At 54.5% G+C, this 16,914-nt stretch overlaps 2 protein-coding genes across 3 annotated transcripts; both read left to right on the forward strand.

Moving 5' to 3' along the window:
- Window positions 1-4,395: 4,395 nt before the first annotated feature.
- Window positions 4,396-5,576, forward strand: Sp6 (Sp6 transcription factor). The gene has a single exon (XM_013037813.1). It carries the CDS (start codon window positions 4,435-4,437, stop codon window positions 5,572-5,574), a length of 1,140 nt encoding a protein of 379 aa, XP_012893267.1. The 5' UTR covers window positions 4,396-4,434; the 3' UTR covers window positions 5,575-5,576.
- A 6,419-nt stretch (window positions 5,577-11,995) lies between these two features.
- Scrn2 (secernin 2) lies at window positions 11,996-16,415 on the forward strand. Of its 2 annotated transcripts, none has more exons than XM_013008804.1 (8): window positions 11,996-12,122; window positions 12,484-12,657; window positions 13,179-13,360; window positions 14,107-14,306; window positions 14,710-14,925; window positions 15,030-15,195; window positions 15,335-15,515; window positions 15,740-16,415. In XM_013008804.1, the coding sequence occupies exons 1-8, from the start codon at window positions 12,054-12,056 to the stop codon at window positions 15,896-15,898; spliced, it is 1,347 nt and encodes a 448-aa protein (XP_012864258.1). In that variant the 5' UTR covers window positions 11,996-12,053; the 3' UTR covers window positions 15,899-16,415. The 2 variants fall into 2 exon arrangements, with proteins under 2 accessions (XP_012864258.1, XP_012864257.1); XM_013008803.1 differs by lacking the exon at window positions 11,996-12,122 and adding an exon at window positions 12,139-12,370.
- Window positions 16,416-16,914: the final 499 nt, after the last annotated feature.

The raw sequence follows: 16,914 nt of genomic DNA on the forward strand, positions 1-16,914 counted from the left end.
AATGAGACATAGACTGGATGCGGATTATGAATGAGGACCCGGGAGATACTAGTTTTCAAACATCTCACTTCAAGCGTGTCTCAAGTGGGGATGCAGGTCAGAGAAAACACCCAGGGTGGAACAGAAGGTGTAGGGATGAGATTCTATTGGTTTAAGTGCCAACCCGACTCTAGGAAATCGTCTATATAAGAAAAAAATAGACGAAAGGAAAGAAAGCTGACAGCAAAGTTCATAGGGGAAGCCAACTCAACCAACTAAAGAAATATAGAAATTGATCAGAAATACCCTTTTTGGGGTGTAGGGTGGGAGAGAAGTTGGCCTAGGAAGATCAATCTGAACTTTGGAAACAAGGGGGAAGAGCACCCCACCCACCCGGCTCCCACCGAGCATACTGGGAGGGCTGGGAATGGGGGGGAGGGTCCCCCACTCCCACAGGAGCTGGGAGGGAGTCTCCTGATCTCAACCCCTCTGGACCTGGAGAGAGATTTTTCAGGTGAGATCTTCGGGAGCGTTGGTATTTCACCAGTCTGTTGGCATCGCGTGCCTGCATTCGTTTTGTGTTATTTTGATTTTATTTTTGCTCCTCAAAGGAATGTAACATCTTTCTCCGGTTAGATATTCAGGGAAGAATCAGGAAAACCAATCCTGTGGTGAAATGTCCCTTTTCTCGGGGACCATTCACGCGCCTGCTGCAGCTTTCAGAATGCAGGGGATGCTGATTGCCGGGAGGGCGAACCCCTCAAAATCAGGAGAAGAGTAAACATCTTTGAGAGGTGGATTGAGGGGTACGGTGGGGGGGGGGCTGATGTCTCGAGGGGAGGTGGAGGATGAGCGCGGAGACCCCTCTGAGAGACGAATGGAGAGGGGGCAGCTGGAGACTGGAAAATGTGGGAGACGGTGCGGGGAGAAATGGCCACCCAACCACCCCCAAAAAAGGCGAGCTGCAGAGAGGGAGGACCGGAGCGCTGGAAAGAGAAAGGGTAAGGAAGGCGGAGAGAAGGGACGAGCGAGGAGCGCGGTCTAAACAAAGTTCTCACGGCCTAGGCCCATGGGTGGGCTGCGCGCACCCTCGGCGCTCAGTCCGCTTGTTTCCTTCCTTGCCCTCAGTTTCCCCGCCGCGTTTCCCCGGGCTTCCCGGGGTTGGTGGTGGGGAGAGAGGGGTGACCAAAAGCTGCTCGGGCAACCAGCACCCTAAGGGTGGTGTTGTACATCCCCTAGGGCCCGCCCCCTCCATCATACCCCCCCTCCACCCAGGACCTGAGGCCAGGTCCCCCCTTCCCCTCCCAGCACTTTCTACCCCATCTAGCTGGTCTCGAGAATTTGGGAAACACCCCTCTAGGTTCCCTGACCCGAGGGGACAAGGGCGGAGCGCGAAGGAGAGGGACTTGGGAGCCGTCCCTCCCTCTCCCCCGCCCCGGCCCCGGCCGGCCGGCCCCCGGGTCCCCCGCCGAGCGCGCACGGGTTAAAGGCGGCCGCAGGTGAGGTGGGCGGGGCGGCGAGCCGAGAGGAAAAAGGAGCGGAGCGCCGGGGATGCAGGCAGAGCGCGGTGAGTCACGGGCGGAGCCGGCCTCGCTCGCTCGCTCGCTCGCTGCCGCCCGCCCTCCCTCCCTCCGCCCTCCCGCCGCCGCCTTCGGGTCTGGTCTGGTCGTGGTCCCCGCTCGCCGTCGGCTTTGAGTCCCTCGCCGCCGAGCGCCGGCCCGAGCGCAGGGCCTCCATGAGCGCCCGCCTGTGAGCGCGCCAGCCCCGCGGTGCCCGGAGCCCCAGCGCAGCCTCCAGGTAGGAGCCCCGGTCTGGGTGGTCCGGGCTGCGCCCTTTGGAGACCCTGGGAAGACGCGCTCCGAATGCCTCGCAGCCGCCTCGGGTGTTGGGGGTGGGGGTGGGGAGCGGAGGTGATCGGAAAGAATCGGAGGGGCGTAAGGGGATCCCCCCCACGCCCCGATCAGAGGACGGGAGAGACTGCAAAACTGGGGCAACTGGAGCTACTGGGACAACCGGAGGACTAGAACACTAGATCGAGAGGAGGGAAGTATCTGTCCCGGCCCGAGCGCTGGGATTCGGGGAAGGCAGCCGGCTGAAACGAGGCGTCAGGGTGGCTCTACCCACCGACCCGAAAGGAGGAGCGGGAAGCCCGGGAACGCGCGCGCTGCGCTCTTCTAAACCTAAAATCGTGGTAGCGAGGCCTCTGTACCCCGGGCCTGGGTTCTCAAGTTCTGTCCGCAGAAGACAATTGATTGGAGAGCTGGGATCATCCTCTTCTCCCCATTCCCTCCCGCTCCCTCCCCCGTCCTCCCCCCCCACCCCAGTTCCTGGGGGCAATTCCCAGGCGCCAAAAGCTATTAGGGTCCCAGGCCTGGCTGCTCCCGCCCAGCCCCTTCTGGGCTGCCCCGCCCCGGCCTGGGGCTCCGTTCCTGCTGCTTCACCCTGTTCGTTCCTTTCTTGTGGTGAAGCTGCCAGAGCCTGTGTAGGCGCCCTGGCTCTCCGCGGTACTGCGTGTCTCTCTCTAGTCCCAGAGGCAAAAGGTGGTCGGGTCACCTGAGACCCGAGAAGGAAAAGATGGAGAAGCCTGTTCTCTAAGCGACTGGCCTTCTCCCCCACCATTACAGAAGGCTCCTAGGCTTTAGGGAGAGGTGGTGAGAAGATTACAACTATGAGGTAGAGAAAGGGGTGAGGGTTTCTCTCTCTCTCTCTCTGCCACAGTCTTGATGTTTAGGTCAGTCTGGCTTCAAGCTCACAAGCTCTTCATCTTCCTACCTCAGGTTTACAAGCCTGCGCCATCCCTCCCCAACTGGGTGTTCAGGTTTCTGCTGGGCCTGTAGGTTTCTAGTGGTTTACAGAGTTACAACCAATGGTCCCAGAGACCTGGTTCTTAGACCACACAGTACTGTATGGTAGGTTTTTCTTTTTTTCTGGTTGAATAAATCGACATCTTTATTCAAATCACAACTCCAAGTTTGGTTTTCTTTTTCTTTCTTTCTTCTTTCTTCCTTTCTTTTTTTTTGTCCATCATGAGGCTTGAACTCTGGGTCTGGGCGCTGTCTCTCAGCTCTTCAGCTCAAGGCTAGTGTTCTACCATTTGCGCCACAGTACTACTTCTGGTTTTCTGATGGTTAATTGGAGGTGAGAGTCTCACCGACCTTCCTGCCCAGGCTGGCTTTGAACTGCCATCCTCAGATCTCAGCCTCCTGAGTATTACAGTAGGATTACAGGTGTGAGCCATCAGTGCTGGGCTTGGTTTTCTTTTAAAATGAGTTTGTTGTTAATAGTGCTGTATGTTAGGATCATCTGAGTAGCTTTAACAAATTGTGCATGACTCTTTTATAATCGCTGGGCAATTCTTAAGAGCAATTCTTGCTCTTAAGTTTTGTGATTAGGATTTTACTTGCAGCCCTCCTCTTTCTGGATTCCGGATCCTACATCCCTTAAGGGGTGTCAGTTATACCCTCCTGAGTTGTTGGCGACTTCTTCCCCAGGGAATCTGACCCTTCCCTCCCCTTGTTTCTGGGTCTTTCTCAGCTTGAAGATGGGCATAGGTACCTCCAGAGTTGGCTAGCACGGTTGTGGGTCAGGAGCAGGAAAGAGGATTTGGCTTTCTCTAGTGGAAGCAACTGTCCCAAAGCTGGCACATAGCTACACTGCCAGGAGAAATGCTGGTGTGGAAGTGGGTTTCTTCAGACAGAGTCAACCAAGCCAAGAAGGAAGCAGGGGGTAGTATGTACAGAGATGAAATGCTCTTCCTGCTGCACAGGCTGGTGATGGTATGAAGACTTGCTTTAGGCTTTTTGAAAACTCAAGCTTTCCATTTCAGAAGCACCCTTCCTCTCCAATCGGTGTCCTAATTAAACTAGGGAAGCAGAGAAAGTCTAAGATCATCCATGTGAGCCGGCAGCATGTCTGCAGGGGGCAAATGCCATTGCCAGTTGGAGTAGCAGGCATAGGGCGGATTCTTACACTGTCATCTATGATCTGGGTCCTAGGTGCAGGATCCTGTGCTCCTGGGGAGACTCTGTTTGCAACCCTTCTTGCATGAAGTATGGGATGAGAGGAGTACTCTTTTGCACTTTGTGGTGTGGGGGGGGGTAAGATCTGGGTTAGGAGGAAAGTGTGCGGGCTATTTTCCTCACTTTTGGGGGGTGGGTTGGGGTGGGTTGTGGGGCTTGAACTCAAGACCTATCTCTGAGCTTTTGTGATCAAGGCTAGTAGTGCTCTCCCACGTTGAGCCACGCATGACTCTGCTTCCAGTTTTCTGGCGGTTAATTGAAGATAAAAGCCTCACAGATTTCCCTGCCCGGGCTGCCTTGCGATTCTAAGATCTCAACCTCTTGAGTAGCTAGGATGACAGGCGTGAGTCACCAGCGCCCCGGCTCACTTCTTTTCTTTGCCTCCTGCAGCTTCCATCTGAGGTGTCCCTGACCCCACCCACCCCGGATCCCGGCAATGCTAACCGCTGTCTGCGGCTCTCTGGGCAGCCAGCACACGGACGCGCCGCACGCTTCGCCGCCGCGCCTCGACCTGCAGCCTCTCCAAACATACCAGGGCCACACGAGCCCGGAGGCCGGGGACTACCCCTCCCCGCTGCCGCCTGGGGAGCTGCAGAGCCTCCCGCTGGGCCCGGAGGTAGACTTCTCCCAGGGCTATGAGCTGCCAGGAGCCTCCTCGCGGGTGACCTGCGAGGACCTGGAAAGCGATAGTCCCCTGGCCCCGGGACCCTTTTCCAAACTCCTGCAGCCGGACATGTCACACCATTATGAATCCTGGTTCCGGCCAACTCATCCAGGCACCGAAGATGGCTCGTGGTGGGACCTTCATCCCGGCACCAGCTGGATGGACCTCCCCCATACCCAGGGTGCGTTGACCTCACCTGGCCACCCGGGGGCGCTCCAGGCCGGCTTGGGGGGCTACGTTGGAGACCACCAGCTCTGTGCCCCGCCGCCCCACCCGCACCCGCACCACCTCCTCCAGGCCGCCGGAGGGCAGCACCTCCTGGGGCCGCCCGATGGGGCTAAAGTCTTGGAAGCCGCGGCGCCGGAGTCCCAGGGTCTGGATTCCAGTCTGGATGCGGCGGCCCGCCCCAAAGGCTCCCGCCGATCGGTGCCTCGCAGCTCGGGCCAGACCGTGTGTCGCTGTCCCAATTGTCTGGAGGCGGAGCGACTGGGAGCTCCGTGCGGGCCGGACGGGGGCAAGAAGAAGCATTTGCACAATTGCCACATCCCCGGCTGCGGGAAAGCCTACGCCAAGACGTCGCACCTGAAGGCGCACCTGCGCTGGCACAGCGGCGACCGCCCCTTCGTGTGCAACTGGCTCTTCTGCGGCAAGCGCTTCACGCGCTCCGACGAGCTGCAGCGCCACCTGCAGACGCACACGGGCACCAAGAAGTTCCCGTGCGCCGTGTGCAGCCGCGTCTTCATGCGCAGCGACCACCTGGCCAAGCACATGAAAACCCACGAGGGCGCCAAGGAGGAGGCCGCGGGAGCCACCCCCGGAGACCCCAAGGCCGGGGGCACCGTGGAGCCCGCCGGGGGCAAAGGGAAACGGGAGGCCGAGGGCAGCAACAGCGCAGCAGGGCCCTCCAACTGAGCGCTCTCCCCGCCCCCCAGATCCCGGGGTGCCATCTCCCGGCCCGGCTCCTGGGGACTTCTCCAAAGAGACCCCCTAGCCCGACGCTGTTAGGGATGTCCCCTTGAGGAAGGGGGAGGGGATGGTTATTTATTAAGGGGGAGGAAAAGTGGGGAGGGGGGGCACGGGGAGACGGGCTCTAGGGGGTTTTGTTGTTTGATTTTTAGTCTGGGGCAGGATGGGGTGCGGTTGACTGAGCTTTAGGAGTTGTGCATACCCCTCCGTTCTTCCTTCGCTATTTCACTATCTCCCCACCTCCCCTCTCCCTCCTCCCCCCCACCCCAGGCTGGGCAGCTGGGAAGGGGCACCCCGATGGCCTCCGGTGGTTGGAGGGGACCGGCTAGGAGCTGGGAGGAGTTAGGGGCTGGTCCGGGTTGCCGCTGGGAGCTGTCCGGACACGTCCTTAAGCGCCTCGGAGCCTGGACATAAAAGTGCCTGCAGAGCCGCCCCGCGGCCCAGCGCCCTTTCATAAACCCTTCTAGCGCTTCTGCCCCTAGGGTTTTTTGGAGGGGGAGCTGAGATGCGGGGGAGGCTTGAGGGTCCCCCTGAGGTGTGTGTGGGGCGGGGGGTGTCTGTGTAGCGTGGAGGATTCTTGCTGTTTGAGATGTTCCTCCTTATTAATCTTTCCAGACTTGGTCTGATGGAGCCCTGGAGACCAAGGGACAGTTTTCCCAGCCAGCTGTGTGGTGCGAGGCAGAGTTAGATGCCGAGAGGGGAACGTCTGAGCAGGGAAGTTCTCTTAGGAAAGGAAAGGGATCAGGGGTGGCCCCATAGAAGGAACTAACCTTGTCCCTCTTCAACTCTGATTCAGTCATAACACCTGGTGGTTGTTGTTTTAATCAAGTTCAGTACCCAGTCCATGACCTTCGGTTGGATTATTTTGGTTGTTGTTTGTGCTGGTCCTGGGACTTGAACTCAGGGCCTGGGTGCTGTCCCTGAACTGCGTTTTGCTTAAGGCTAGTGCTCTACCACTTGGGCCACAGCTCCACTTGCAGCATTTTCTGTAGTTGATTGGAGATAATAATCTCATGGACTTTGCTGCCGTGATCCTTAGGCATCCTGTAGCTCCAGCTCTTTAATTGATAGAGTCCTTTGCCCTGGGTCCCCATCATTTGCCTTCCATCTGAGGAAGGATGGGAGGGGGAGGGTTCACGGGGCTACTTGGGACTTAGATGGGGGTGTCCCAGCCCAGACGCCTTTCTCCTCCTAGTAGAGGCCTTGCACCTGTCTAGCCTCTTCTGCTCACTGAGAAGCTAGGTTCTGCTCCCTAGCTTGATCTTTCCATGCCTCCCCATGGTCCTCGCCTTGTCATCTCCCCTTCCATATGAAGGAGTTGTCCTCCCACTGGAAGGGATTCCAGGAAACTGTCCCCCACCCCCACCCTCTTGCCCTTTAGATGGTAGAAATACATTTGGATTCTGGTCACAGGGGTGGGAAGGGTAGAAGCCCAGCCGAAGCTGAGCCAGGCATAGGGAGAAGAAAGAGATAGGGAAGGGCCTGGCAAGCCACAGGACCCTGGAGCTGGGGGTGTTCCCAGGCTTGAGGTATGGGGTCTCCAGTCTCTCTGACCTCCCCTTCCCTTTATTCCCCTCTCTCCACCCAGAACCCTCTGCAGGGATTAGTTGTGTACTGATTTTAAGTTATAAGCAAAGGGTATTTTATTTAATGTTAGGGCATGTTGTGTATGTGTGTGCTGCGTACCTGTGTGGATGTGGATGTGTGTATTTCTCTACTGAGCCTGGGGTCTCCTGAGACCCCATCTTGTTCACCCCGTACAAGGTCTGGGACCTAGATCCACAGCATCTCTTCCTCTATTGGGGGTGCTTGAACCCAGTCCAAGGTCTGGGAGCTCTCTGGGAAGTAGGAGCTGGTAATCTGGGTGGGAAGAAAGTTGGGATTGAAATGGGCAGCTCCCGAAAAAAAGGAACAAGCTGACTTCAGAGCCCCCCTTCCCCCCCACCCTGGGGTAGTTTAAAAAGTAAGGTTCTTTCTTTATTCTCCCTCTTTCCCCCGACTTCCTGCTAACCCAACCAGAGTTCTCCTTCCTCGCTGAGAGCATTGAGGACAGGAGCAGAGTTGGCCATGCCGGCAGGTTGCCTGGCCAGGTGCAGAGGGGGAGAAAGGAGGGCACCGTGGGTGTAGAATGCCTTTCTCCTCCACCCATCGAAACCAGCCACCCCCTCCCTGCATTACCAAGACAGTCTTTTCCAGTGGCCATTCTAAGGGGAACTCCCACAAGGGTGGTGGTGAGGGGGGACCCGGATGCTCCCCCTTATGGAGGCCCTGAGCCCTAAGCTACATAGGTACCAGGGCTTTGGGTAGGTTTTCTTCTGCTCTCCCTCTTTCATAGATCTAGGTTTCTTGGCTGCCTGTCCTTCTAGGTAGCCCCCCCTAGAGGAAAATGTAGGAATTTTTTTTCTTTAACTGCTGTGAACTCACTTTGGGGGGGGAGGGATGGAAGCAGAAACAGCCTGTGTGCGTGTTTTTTTTTTTTTTAATGCAACAATAAAGTCATCAACCACATCATTGCTTCATTTGTCTTCTAGCTTGCTTTCCTTTTTTGACTCAGTATCCCTCAGAAGTGAGGACCAGGTCTGGGCTAGTGGAGTGGACCTTGCCCTTTGATCCTGAAGCCTTCCTCACTTGGCTGGGTCAGAGCTGGGCTCTGATCCTACCTTGTGGGGTTACAGGGAGGGTAGAGAGCTGTCAACTGGGGCTGTCCCTCCCTGGTCTTCCCCTGTCGGGATGAGAAGTTTCTAGATAGTTCCTTCCTCTACCAAAAGTTCCCAACCTCTTTCCCCTTCCCTACAAGCACCCTAAGAAGGGGATCCTTCCCTTCCAACTCAGGCCTCTTGGCTCCCTTCCCGCCCCCCCATGGGAGCATGCATGTCAGCCAGTCCCTCTGGCTGTGAGCAAGGTGGGGGTGAGTGACAGCGATTTCTTCACCCAAGATGATCCCTATCACAGACAAGGCGATGAAAGGCAGCCAAGATATCTGATGGGCTGCCGCCCAACTGGAAAGTATGAAGGAAAGGTTGCTACTCCAACTCCCAGCTAGAGACCTGCCATACTTACACAACTCCTGTGCTCATAAGACAGACCCTCACTGCATCCACAGTGCCTGTTCTCCAAGAGGCATGGAAACGCCCATCTGTAGTACAAGGGTCTCCGGCTGCCCCAGGGATTGGTACTCGGCTGTTGTCTAGTTTACATCAACAAAGCTAGCATGGAGGATTCATTCTTGGCTCTAGAGAGCCAGAGGTGGATTGGTTCTTTCCTCTTCCCGTCCCCTCCTCCCCACAAGTGTACTATTTCCATTCACTTAGTGGATTCCTATTTCCCAAACTCTACCTCTCACCTAATTTCTTCAGCCAAATCTGGCTCCCAGGTTGGTCCATCCTGTCCTTCATCTGGATGATTCTGCTACAGATCTCAAGACAGCCTTGGAAAGAGGACATGATTGAAAGGTTATGGAGTAAAATGCCTAGATTTGGGGAGGTCAATTCTTTGTTTCTAACTGCTCTCAGATTTAACAGCCTGGGGAGAAGAGGGCCACCCTCCTCACTTCTGCCTGAGGCAGTACTGTGTAGCAGCTCTTTAGTCTTCTTGATTGGGGTGGGGAGAGTTAGACCCTAGGAACCTCTTCTCTCCAGGTCCCCTCCCCCCCCACCCCTAGTCCCTGCCCCCAGGGTACAAGAGGGCAGCTGTGGGGCCGGCTTGGCCTGTCTGGGCAGGGCAGAGGCTGCCCCTCCTCCCCTTACAACTCCTCCCAGATGACCTGCATTCTTAGCGGGGGCCTTTGGTGGGGCTCTGACGCTTTTCTGCTTGTTTGCAATGCTGCCTGGCTGGCCTAGCGCCCCTCTCCCCTCCACCGAGCCCAAGGTCACCTCTGACCCCTCAAATGAGGCACCTAGGCAGGATGATCTTGAAAAAGCCAAGTGAGTCAAGGAAATCAGCACCTGTGGGTTGACCTGCTGGGTGACCTCTCTGATCCGACGGCACTCCTTCCAAGTGGAGTGAAATTCCTCTAGAGTGGGTGAATGAAGTTAGGAATGGAAACGTGACACAGAAGGCAGCCTTGGGAACCAAGCCTCCAGATGAGCTGCAGCAGCAGAAGGAATCCTTCCTCCTCCTGCTGCCTGCGCCTGCCCCCTAGCGGGCATTCAAGAAAGTACAGCTTCCTGCACACTGCCGGGGTCACCGATGTTTTGGGGCACCAAGCCTTGACGTTTGCTGCTGGAATGACACCGGATGGTAACTTCACCGGCCCTCCTGGATGATGTACCAGATACACCCATTGCCATCCCACTAATCCTAGCATTAATCTGATTGTTTAGCAATGAGGGCAGGTTTGAAAGAAATCTTAGGGACAAAACTCCACCAAGAAACTGCTCACAACTAATAAAGTCACAGGATCCAAAACCAGCACACAAAAATCAATCGCATTTCCATATACTAACCACAAAATATCTTTTAGATCAAGAAAATAATCTCATTTACAACAGTTAGGAGAAATACTTAGGGATAAAATTAACCAAGGAGGGGGGAAATCTGCACACTGAAAACTAAGACATTGATGGAAGAAATGGAAGGGAGAAAAAACAAAACAGAAAAATGGTCCATGTTCATAGACTGGAAGAATTAATATTGCTGGAGGAGTGTGCATACTCCCAAGCCATTTACAGACTGACTGCCAACCCTAGAAGCAGAGCACAGTGCATTCCTGCAGGGTTTTACCAAGCAAAAGATACATTTGTTTAAATGCTGGTTAGGGAGATTGTTTGTTGAGTTGGAAGATAAGGACATCTTAGATCTGAATCCACCTCTGAACTGCTCTGTGTCTCCCTTGCCAAGACTTCTCCTTTGCCATTGAGCGCTATGGGTAGAATAGGGCTTTGGGGCCTGGCTCAGTAACTCATATCCTAGTGGTCAGGAAGACTGAAGTTCAAGGCAAGCTCAGGCAAAAAGTACCCTCTGTGCAGGACTTCCCAGGCATAAACATTAGATCCTATCCCCAAAATAACTACAGCAAATGTTCTAACAGATTCAAGCAGTAGAGTATATTTGCTTATTGCTATCAGGAAGCCCTGAGTTTGTACCCCCCCCTTTTCCACTATTAAAAAAAGACTTTTGGAGTCAAACTTGTAAACATCCCCACTCCTGTTTTTTTTGGTGTCAGTATTGGTGCTGGGTGCTGTCCCTTAGCTTTTTGGTGGTTAATTGCAGATAAGAAAAATCTCACTGGGATTGGAGGTGTGGCTTAGTTGGTAGAGTACTAGCCAATGAGAAAAAGTGTCAGGTACTGAGTTACTGAGTTCCAGTCCCAGTCCTGGACCTTAAAAAAAAAAAAAACAGCTCATCATGGGGCTGGGAAGGTGGCTCAGTGGTAAGAATGCTTGCCTTGCATGCATGAGGCCCTGGGTTCGATTCCTCAGCACCACATAAGCAGAAAAAGCCGGAAGTGGCACTATGTCTCAAGTGGTAGAGCGCTAACCTTGAGCTGAAGAGCTCAGAGATGGTGCCCAGACCCAGAGTTCAGGCCCCACCACCCACAACCGACCAAAATAAATAAATAAATAAAACAAACTCATCAACTTTTCTGCCCAGGCTGGGTTCAAATGTGATCCTCAGATCTCAGCCTCTTGAGTAGCCAAGATTATAGACCAGGTGTAAACTATCAGTGTGGCTTGTTTTTGCTTTTAAATGTATCAACTGCCCTAAGAAAAGTGGCTTATACTTATAATCCTAGGTACTTAGGAGGCTGAGATCCAAGAATGGAAGCTTGAAGCCATCCTGAGCAGAAAAGTCTGTAAGACTGTCCAATTAATGAGTCTCCAATTAACTAGCAAAAAGCAGCAAGTGGAAGTGTTGCTCAAGTGGTAGAGCATCAGCCTGGAGCGAAAAGGCCAAGTGAGAACACAAGGTCCTGAGTTCAAGCCCCACTACCAGTGCGCTCTCACTCTCTCTCTCGCTCTCTCTCTCTCTCTCCCACATCCCCCCCACCAACCACACGAATACACCAACCGATCCCTATGCCCTCTGATTTGTGATTGCTTGTATATTAGAGTGCATCTTTGAAATTCAAGCCAAGACTCAATAGCTAAGATTCCTTCATCTCCAGCTACCACAGCTGTCACCGCCATTTTACCAATCTTCCCTTCTACCCAGACTTTTTTTCCACTCCCAGCTCCAGCTCCCTACAGTAACCCCATCCTATGAACTGGTGGATTCATTCCTTTTTTCAGCCTGAAAAAGGAGGCTCCCAAATTACACTCGGATAAGGGGAGCCAGGCAGGATTTGTAAGTCCGGCCCGCTCCAAGAAATGGTGCTAGAGCGCACCCTGATGGAGACTGGCGTAACTGCAGGTGTTCTGTGCCGGCCCCGCCCCCGGGGCCAAAGGCCTTCCACGCAGGTCACCTGGGAGCCTCCGTCCAATGGGATGGACCTGACCCGAAGCGGAGGAGGTGGTGTCCGCGATCGAGCTGAGGGTCTTGGAGGCAGACAGAGGGTGAGAGGCGTACAATATCGGGGACTGCCGGAGTAGACGGAAGAGGGGCGGCTCTGTGAGCATGCGCAGGAGCGTGCGCGTCTTGGGGAGGCGCGGGAGACCTGAGACTGGACACTTAGTGTCCTGAGGGTCCGGGACTCCCCGTGGCGCCGGGACCTTGAGAGATGGCAGGGCCCTCGCCATGTGCTGACTTGCAGGCTGTGCACGGTTTGGAGTATCCCGTGCACCGAGTGTGCATGCGATGCGTGGTGTGTAAGCGCCCACGGCACACGTGTTGAGGGAGAGAGTGCCCTAGGCCCGAGCCCAGGCAGGGTGGAAAGGTGGCACGGGAGGGGCACAGATCATCCCCACCTCTCCGCAGATGGCCGCGTCGAGCTCTGATGCCCCTTGCTCCTGTGACTGCTTTGTGTCCGTGCCCCCGGCCTCAGCCATCCCAGCTGTGATCTTTGCAAAGAACTCAGATCGACCTAGGGCCGAGGTGCAGGAAGTGGTGTTTGTACCAGCAGGTACCCACGCCCCTGGGAGCCGCCTCCAGGTGGGTTAGGACGTGCAGGATGCTGGAAGTTGTGGGCAATCTGGGCATTTTTCATCTTCCTCTGAGCTCCAGGGCTGGGAGGCTGCCACATGTAGTAGGAAGAATATGAGTTTCAAATCTACCAGTGTGGACCAAGAGTTTAACATGTAGCTCCAGTGGACACAAGTTTTCTCATCTGTAAAATGGGAATGAGAGCTGGGCCCTGGTGGCTCACACCTGTAATCCTAGCTACTCAGAAGGCTGAGATCTGAGGATCGTGGTTCAAAGCCAGCCCAGGCAAGAAAGTCCATGAGACTCTTACCTCTAATTAACCACCAGTAAACCAGAAGTGGTGCTGTGGCTCAAAGTAGTAGAGCAGTAGTCTTGAGCAGAAGAGCTGAGGGACAGCGCCCAGGCCCAGAGTTCAAGCCCCATGACTGACTTAACAAAACAAAAAAGTGTAAGGTGATTGGCAAATTACCAGCACAGTGTAGGGACTGCCTTTTATGAGTAGCTGTTTTTCTTCTCTCCTCTACCTGCAGTGCACCTACATTGAGGTGGAACAGGTATGCAAGACTTACGCCATGATTCTGAGCCGACCTTCTTGGTTGTGGGGGGCCGAGATGGGTGCAAATGAGCATGGTGTCTGCATTGGCAATGAAGCCGTATGGACCAAGGAGCCTGTAGCAGAGGGGGAGGCCCTGCTGGGCATGGACCTACTCAGGTTTGGACCTGCTGTCTTGATCTCCTGCATCCTCCCCTCCCCCATTCGGGTCCATAGGGCCTTCTTGCTGTTGATATTGCCCTTCTGATCTCTCCAGAGAGGCTGCCCTGCTTCTCCTCTCTTCTGGCCCCACCTCAAATGTGTGTGTGTGTGTGTGTGTGTGTGTGTGTGTGTGTGTGTGTGCATGCCTGCGTGCATGTTGCCAGTATGGGGTTAGAACTCCCAGCCTTATGCTTTTTTTTTTTTTTTTGGCTAAAGGCTGGTGCTCTACCATTTGAATCACATTTCTACTTCCAGCTTTTTGTGGCTTTTTGGTGTTAAAAGTCTCAGTATTTTACTGCTTAGGCAGGCTTTGAACCATGATCCTCAGAGCTCAGCCTCTTGAGTAGCTAGGATGACAGATGTGAGCCGCTAGAACACCCAGCTCCATCTCAAGTGTATGTATGGTAGGAATACTGGCCCAGTGGTGGTAGCTGTTTCCATTCTCTCCTCCCCCACCAGTTGTGGCTTTATTTTGTATTGAAATGTTATATAGAGGCGTGGTTTATAAAACTGATAAGGTCCAAGAACACCTCTGGGAGGCTGTGTTTCAGGCTCCCCCCCCCCTCCCCAGACCCTCAGGGCACAGCTTGAAAGTCAATGCCCATTACTCTGTTTAATGCAATGAGTGCCAGGGGATTTGCTGAGTGTCTTGGCCTTATCATCACACTTCTCTGGGTTTCTTCTGGCCTCTCACTTCTTATCAGGTTGGCTTTAGAACGGAGCAGCTCTGCCCAAGAGGCTGTGCATGTGATCTCATGCTTGCTGGAGCGCCATGGACAGGGAGGCAGCTGCCGGGAAGACCCTGAGCCATTCTGCTACCACAATACCTTCCTGCTGGCTGACCGGAAGGAGGCATGGGTGATGGAGACAGCTGGGAGGCTATGGGCTGCTCAGAGGATCCAGGGTGAGGGGCCCAGTCCTGGGCCTGCCTCCCAGAGGCAACCCCCCTTTTACCAGCCTTGGGAGGTAGGGGGGGCAAGTGGGGTAGAGAGGGTCTCATCTAGGTGCTATGTCTTGGGAACACAAGATATGATGCCATTTGGGAACACTCCGCCTTGACCTGATTAAATCTTCTTGTGCTCTGGTCTGCCTACCTCTTGGTAGTCTCCCCTTACATGCAAGCAGGTACCTCTTTGCTTTTCCATCCATCTCTGGGAATATGTTGTCCATTTTCCCCACCATCACAAAGCCCATGAGGGTTGGCTGTTCTTATCGCTGTTGTTTTCTCAGTACCTGGCCCAGTGCCTGGCCCAGAATGGGTGCTCCCTCGTGCCACGAGTGACTTGGCTCTCCCATCTCGTTCACAGCAGGGGCCCGAAACATTTCCAACCAGCTGAGCATTGGCACAGACATCTCAGCCGAACACCCAGAGCTTCGGAGTCATGCCCAGGCCCAGGGCTGGTGGGCTGGGCAGGGCACCTTTGACTTCACACAGGTCTTCTCCCTAACCCAGCAGCCTGTGCGCATGGAGGCTGCCAAGGCCCGCTTCCGGGCAGGACGTGAACTGTTACAACCAAGGCAAGGTCAGTGAGTGATATATGGGGGTTGGACTGTCACAACCAAGCCCTAGGGTGGGAGACCTCCCATAGCTCCCCCTACCAAGGCCTCGCTTGCTCTTCTTTGACAGGGGCTATCACAGCAGAGGTGATGATGGACATTCTCAGGAACAAGGAGAGTGGTATCTGCATGGATTCTGGAGGCTTCCGCACCACAGCCAGCATGGTGTCCATCCTGCCCCAGGATCCCTCGCAGCCCTGTGTCCACTTCCTCACGGCCACACCAGACCCCTCCAGGTGAGAAGGATGAGGGAGGGGGGAACAGGAGAGTGTAAACCAGACAGGGCAGCCAGGTGTACTGCGCTTGCTAGCCAAGTGTTCTTGGTTCACCCTGACGGGGTGAGCTGCTTCAGTCCTTCCATCTCTGTTTCCTTAGGTCGGTGTTCAAGCCTTTCATTTTTGGGCTGGGGGCAGCTCAGGTCCCCCAGGTCCTGTCTCCCACTTTTGGAGATCAGGACCCTGTTCGGATCCTACCTCGATTCCAGACCCAGGTGGATCGCCGACACACACTCTACCGTGGACACCAGGCAGCTGTGGAGTTGATGGAGAGTGGGCAGGTAACTCCCAGGAAATAGCCTCGCTCAGGGTGATACCCACCTCCATCCCTCAATGGGCACTCTAGAAACCCGAGAGGCCAGGCCTGGGAGTGGAGGAGACTGCAGAGCTGAGGAGAGGGGACCTCCATCCTGTGGAGCTAGTGGGCCCCGGACAGTGTGGGTGGGTGGTTATGGTTTGTCCTGCATGCACCGAGCACGTGTTCCTGATCAGCCTTTCCTGGCAGGAGCGGGGACAGCAGCTCTGGCAGAAGCAACGGGACCTGGAGCAGGAAGGCCTGGAAATTGCACGGGGACTGCTGACCAGCGAGCAGACCCCAGCACCCCAGCAGCTGGGCAGCCTCTTCCAGGCCTTTGTAGAGAGGGAGAGCCAGCTTTATGCATAACCACACAGGTCCTCCTGGCCTGGGTGGGCACAGGACTGCTGGTGTTAGCAGCCCTGGAGGAATCACAGCAATACCCTCAGCCATGTTCTAAGTGGGTGGTAAGGCCTTTGCTTTAATAAATGTGTTCTATTAACTTGTTCAGTGAACTGGATCCCAGGTCTAAGGTAGGGTAAGAGAGCTGAGGATAAAGGGCAGCCCCAGACTGGCTTCGAGGCCTGTGGTACCAGGCAGAGAATTCTTCTCGTGGTTCTAGGCATTGAACTCAGGTACATGGTGCTTGCTAGGCAAGCATTTGATGACTGGAGCCCTTGTGCATTTTCTTTCTTTTTTAGCTTTTTTATCACTTTATTCTCAGGGCCAACCTGTATGAGTTAACAAACCCCACATTGCCAACTATGTGAGAATCATACCAAATTCTCATACTTAACAATGAACTCTGGGTTGCAAAAGATTATTTACTGTTTGCATTTGTCTCTAAGTCTTCGTTACAAATTAAAGACACACAAGTGCTATCCCTTGTGCATTGTCTTTTGGTCTTTTTTTGTCAGTCATGGGGCTTGACCTCTGGGCTTGGGTGCTGTCCTTCAGCTCTTCAGTTCAAGGCTAGCCCTCCACCACTTGAGCTACAGCTCCACTTCTGATTTTCTGGCGGTTTATTGGACTTTCCTGCTCTGTCTGGCTTTGAACCTCGATCCCCAGATCTCAGCCTCCTGAGAAGCTAGGATTACAGACATGAGCCACCGGCGCCCAGCTTGGATCCTTCTCTTTTTAAAGACAGCGTCTAGGTATGTAGCGCAGGCTGACCCTGAACTTATTTTGTGTGTGTTCTGGTACTGGGACTTGAACTCAGGGCCTCACACTCTCATGTGGCTTTTTCACTCAAGGCTAGCACTCTACCACTCAAGCCATACCTCCACTTCTGTATTTGTCATGGTTAACTGGAGGTAAGTGTCTCATGTACTTTTCTGCCTGCACTGATTTCAAATCTTTTTTTGCTGGTCATGAGGTTTGAACTC

The sequence above is a fragment of the Dipodomys ordii genome, unplaced genomic scaffold, assembly GCF_000151885.1.
Source record: "Dipodomys ordii isolate 6190 unplaced genomic scaffold, Dord_2.0 Scaffold7, whole genome shotgun sequence".
Classification (NCBI taxonomy): Eukaryota; Metazoa; Chordata; class Mammalia; order Rodentia; family Heteromyidae; genus Dipodomys; species Dipodomys ordii.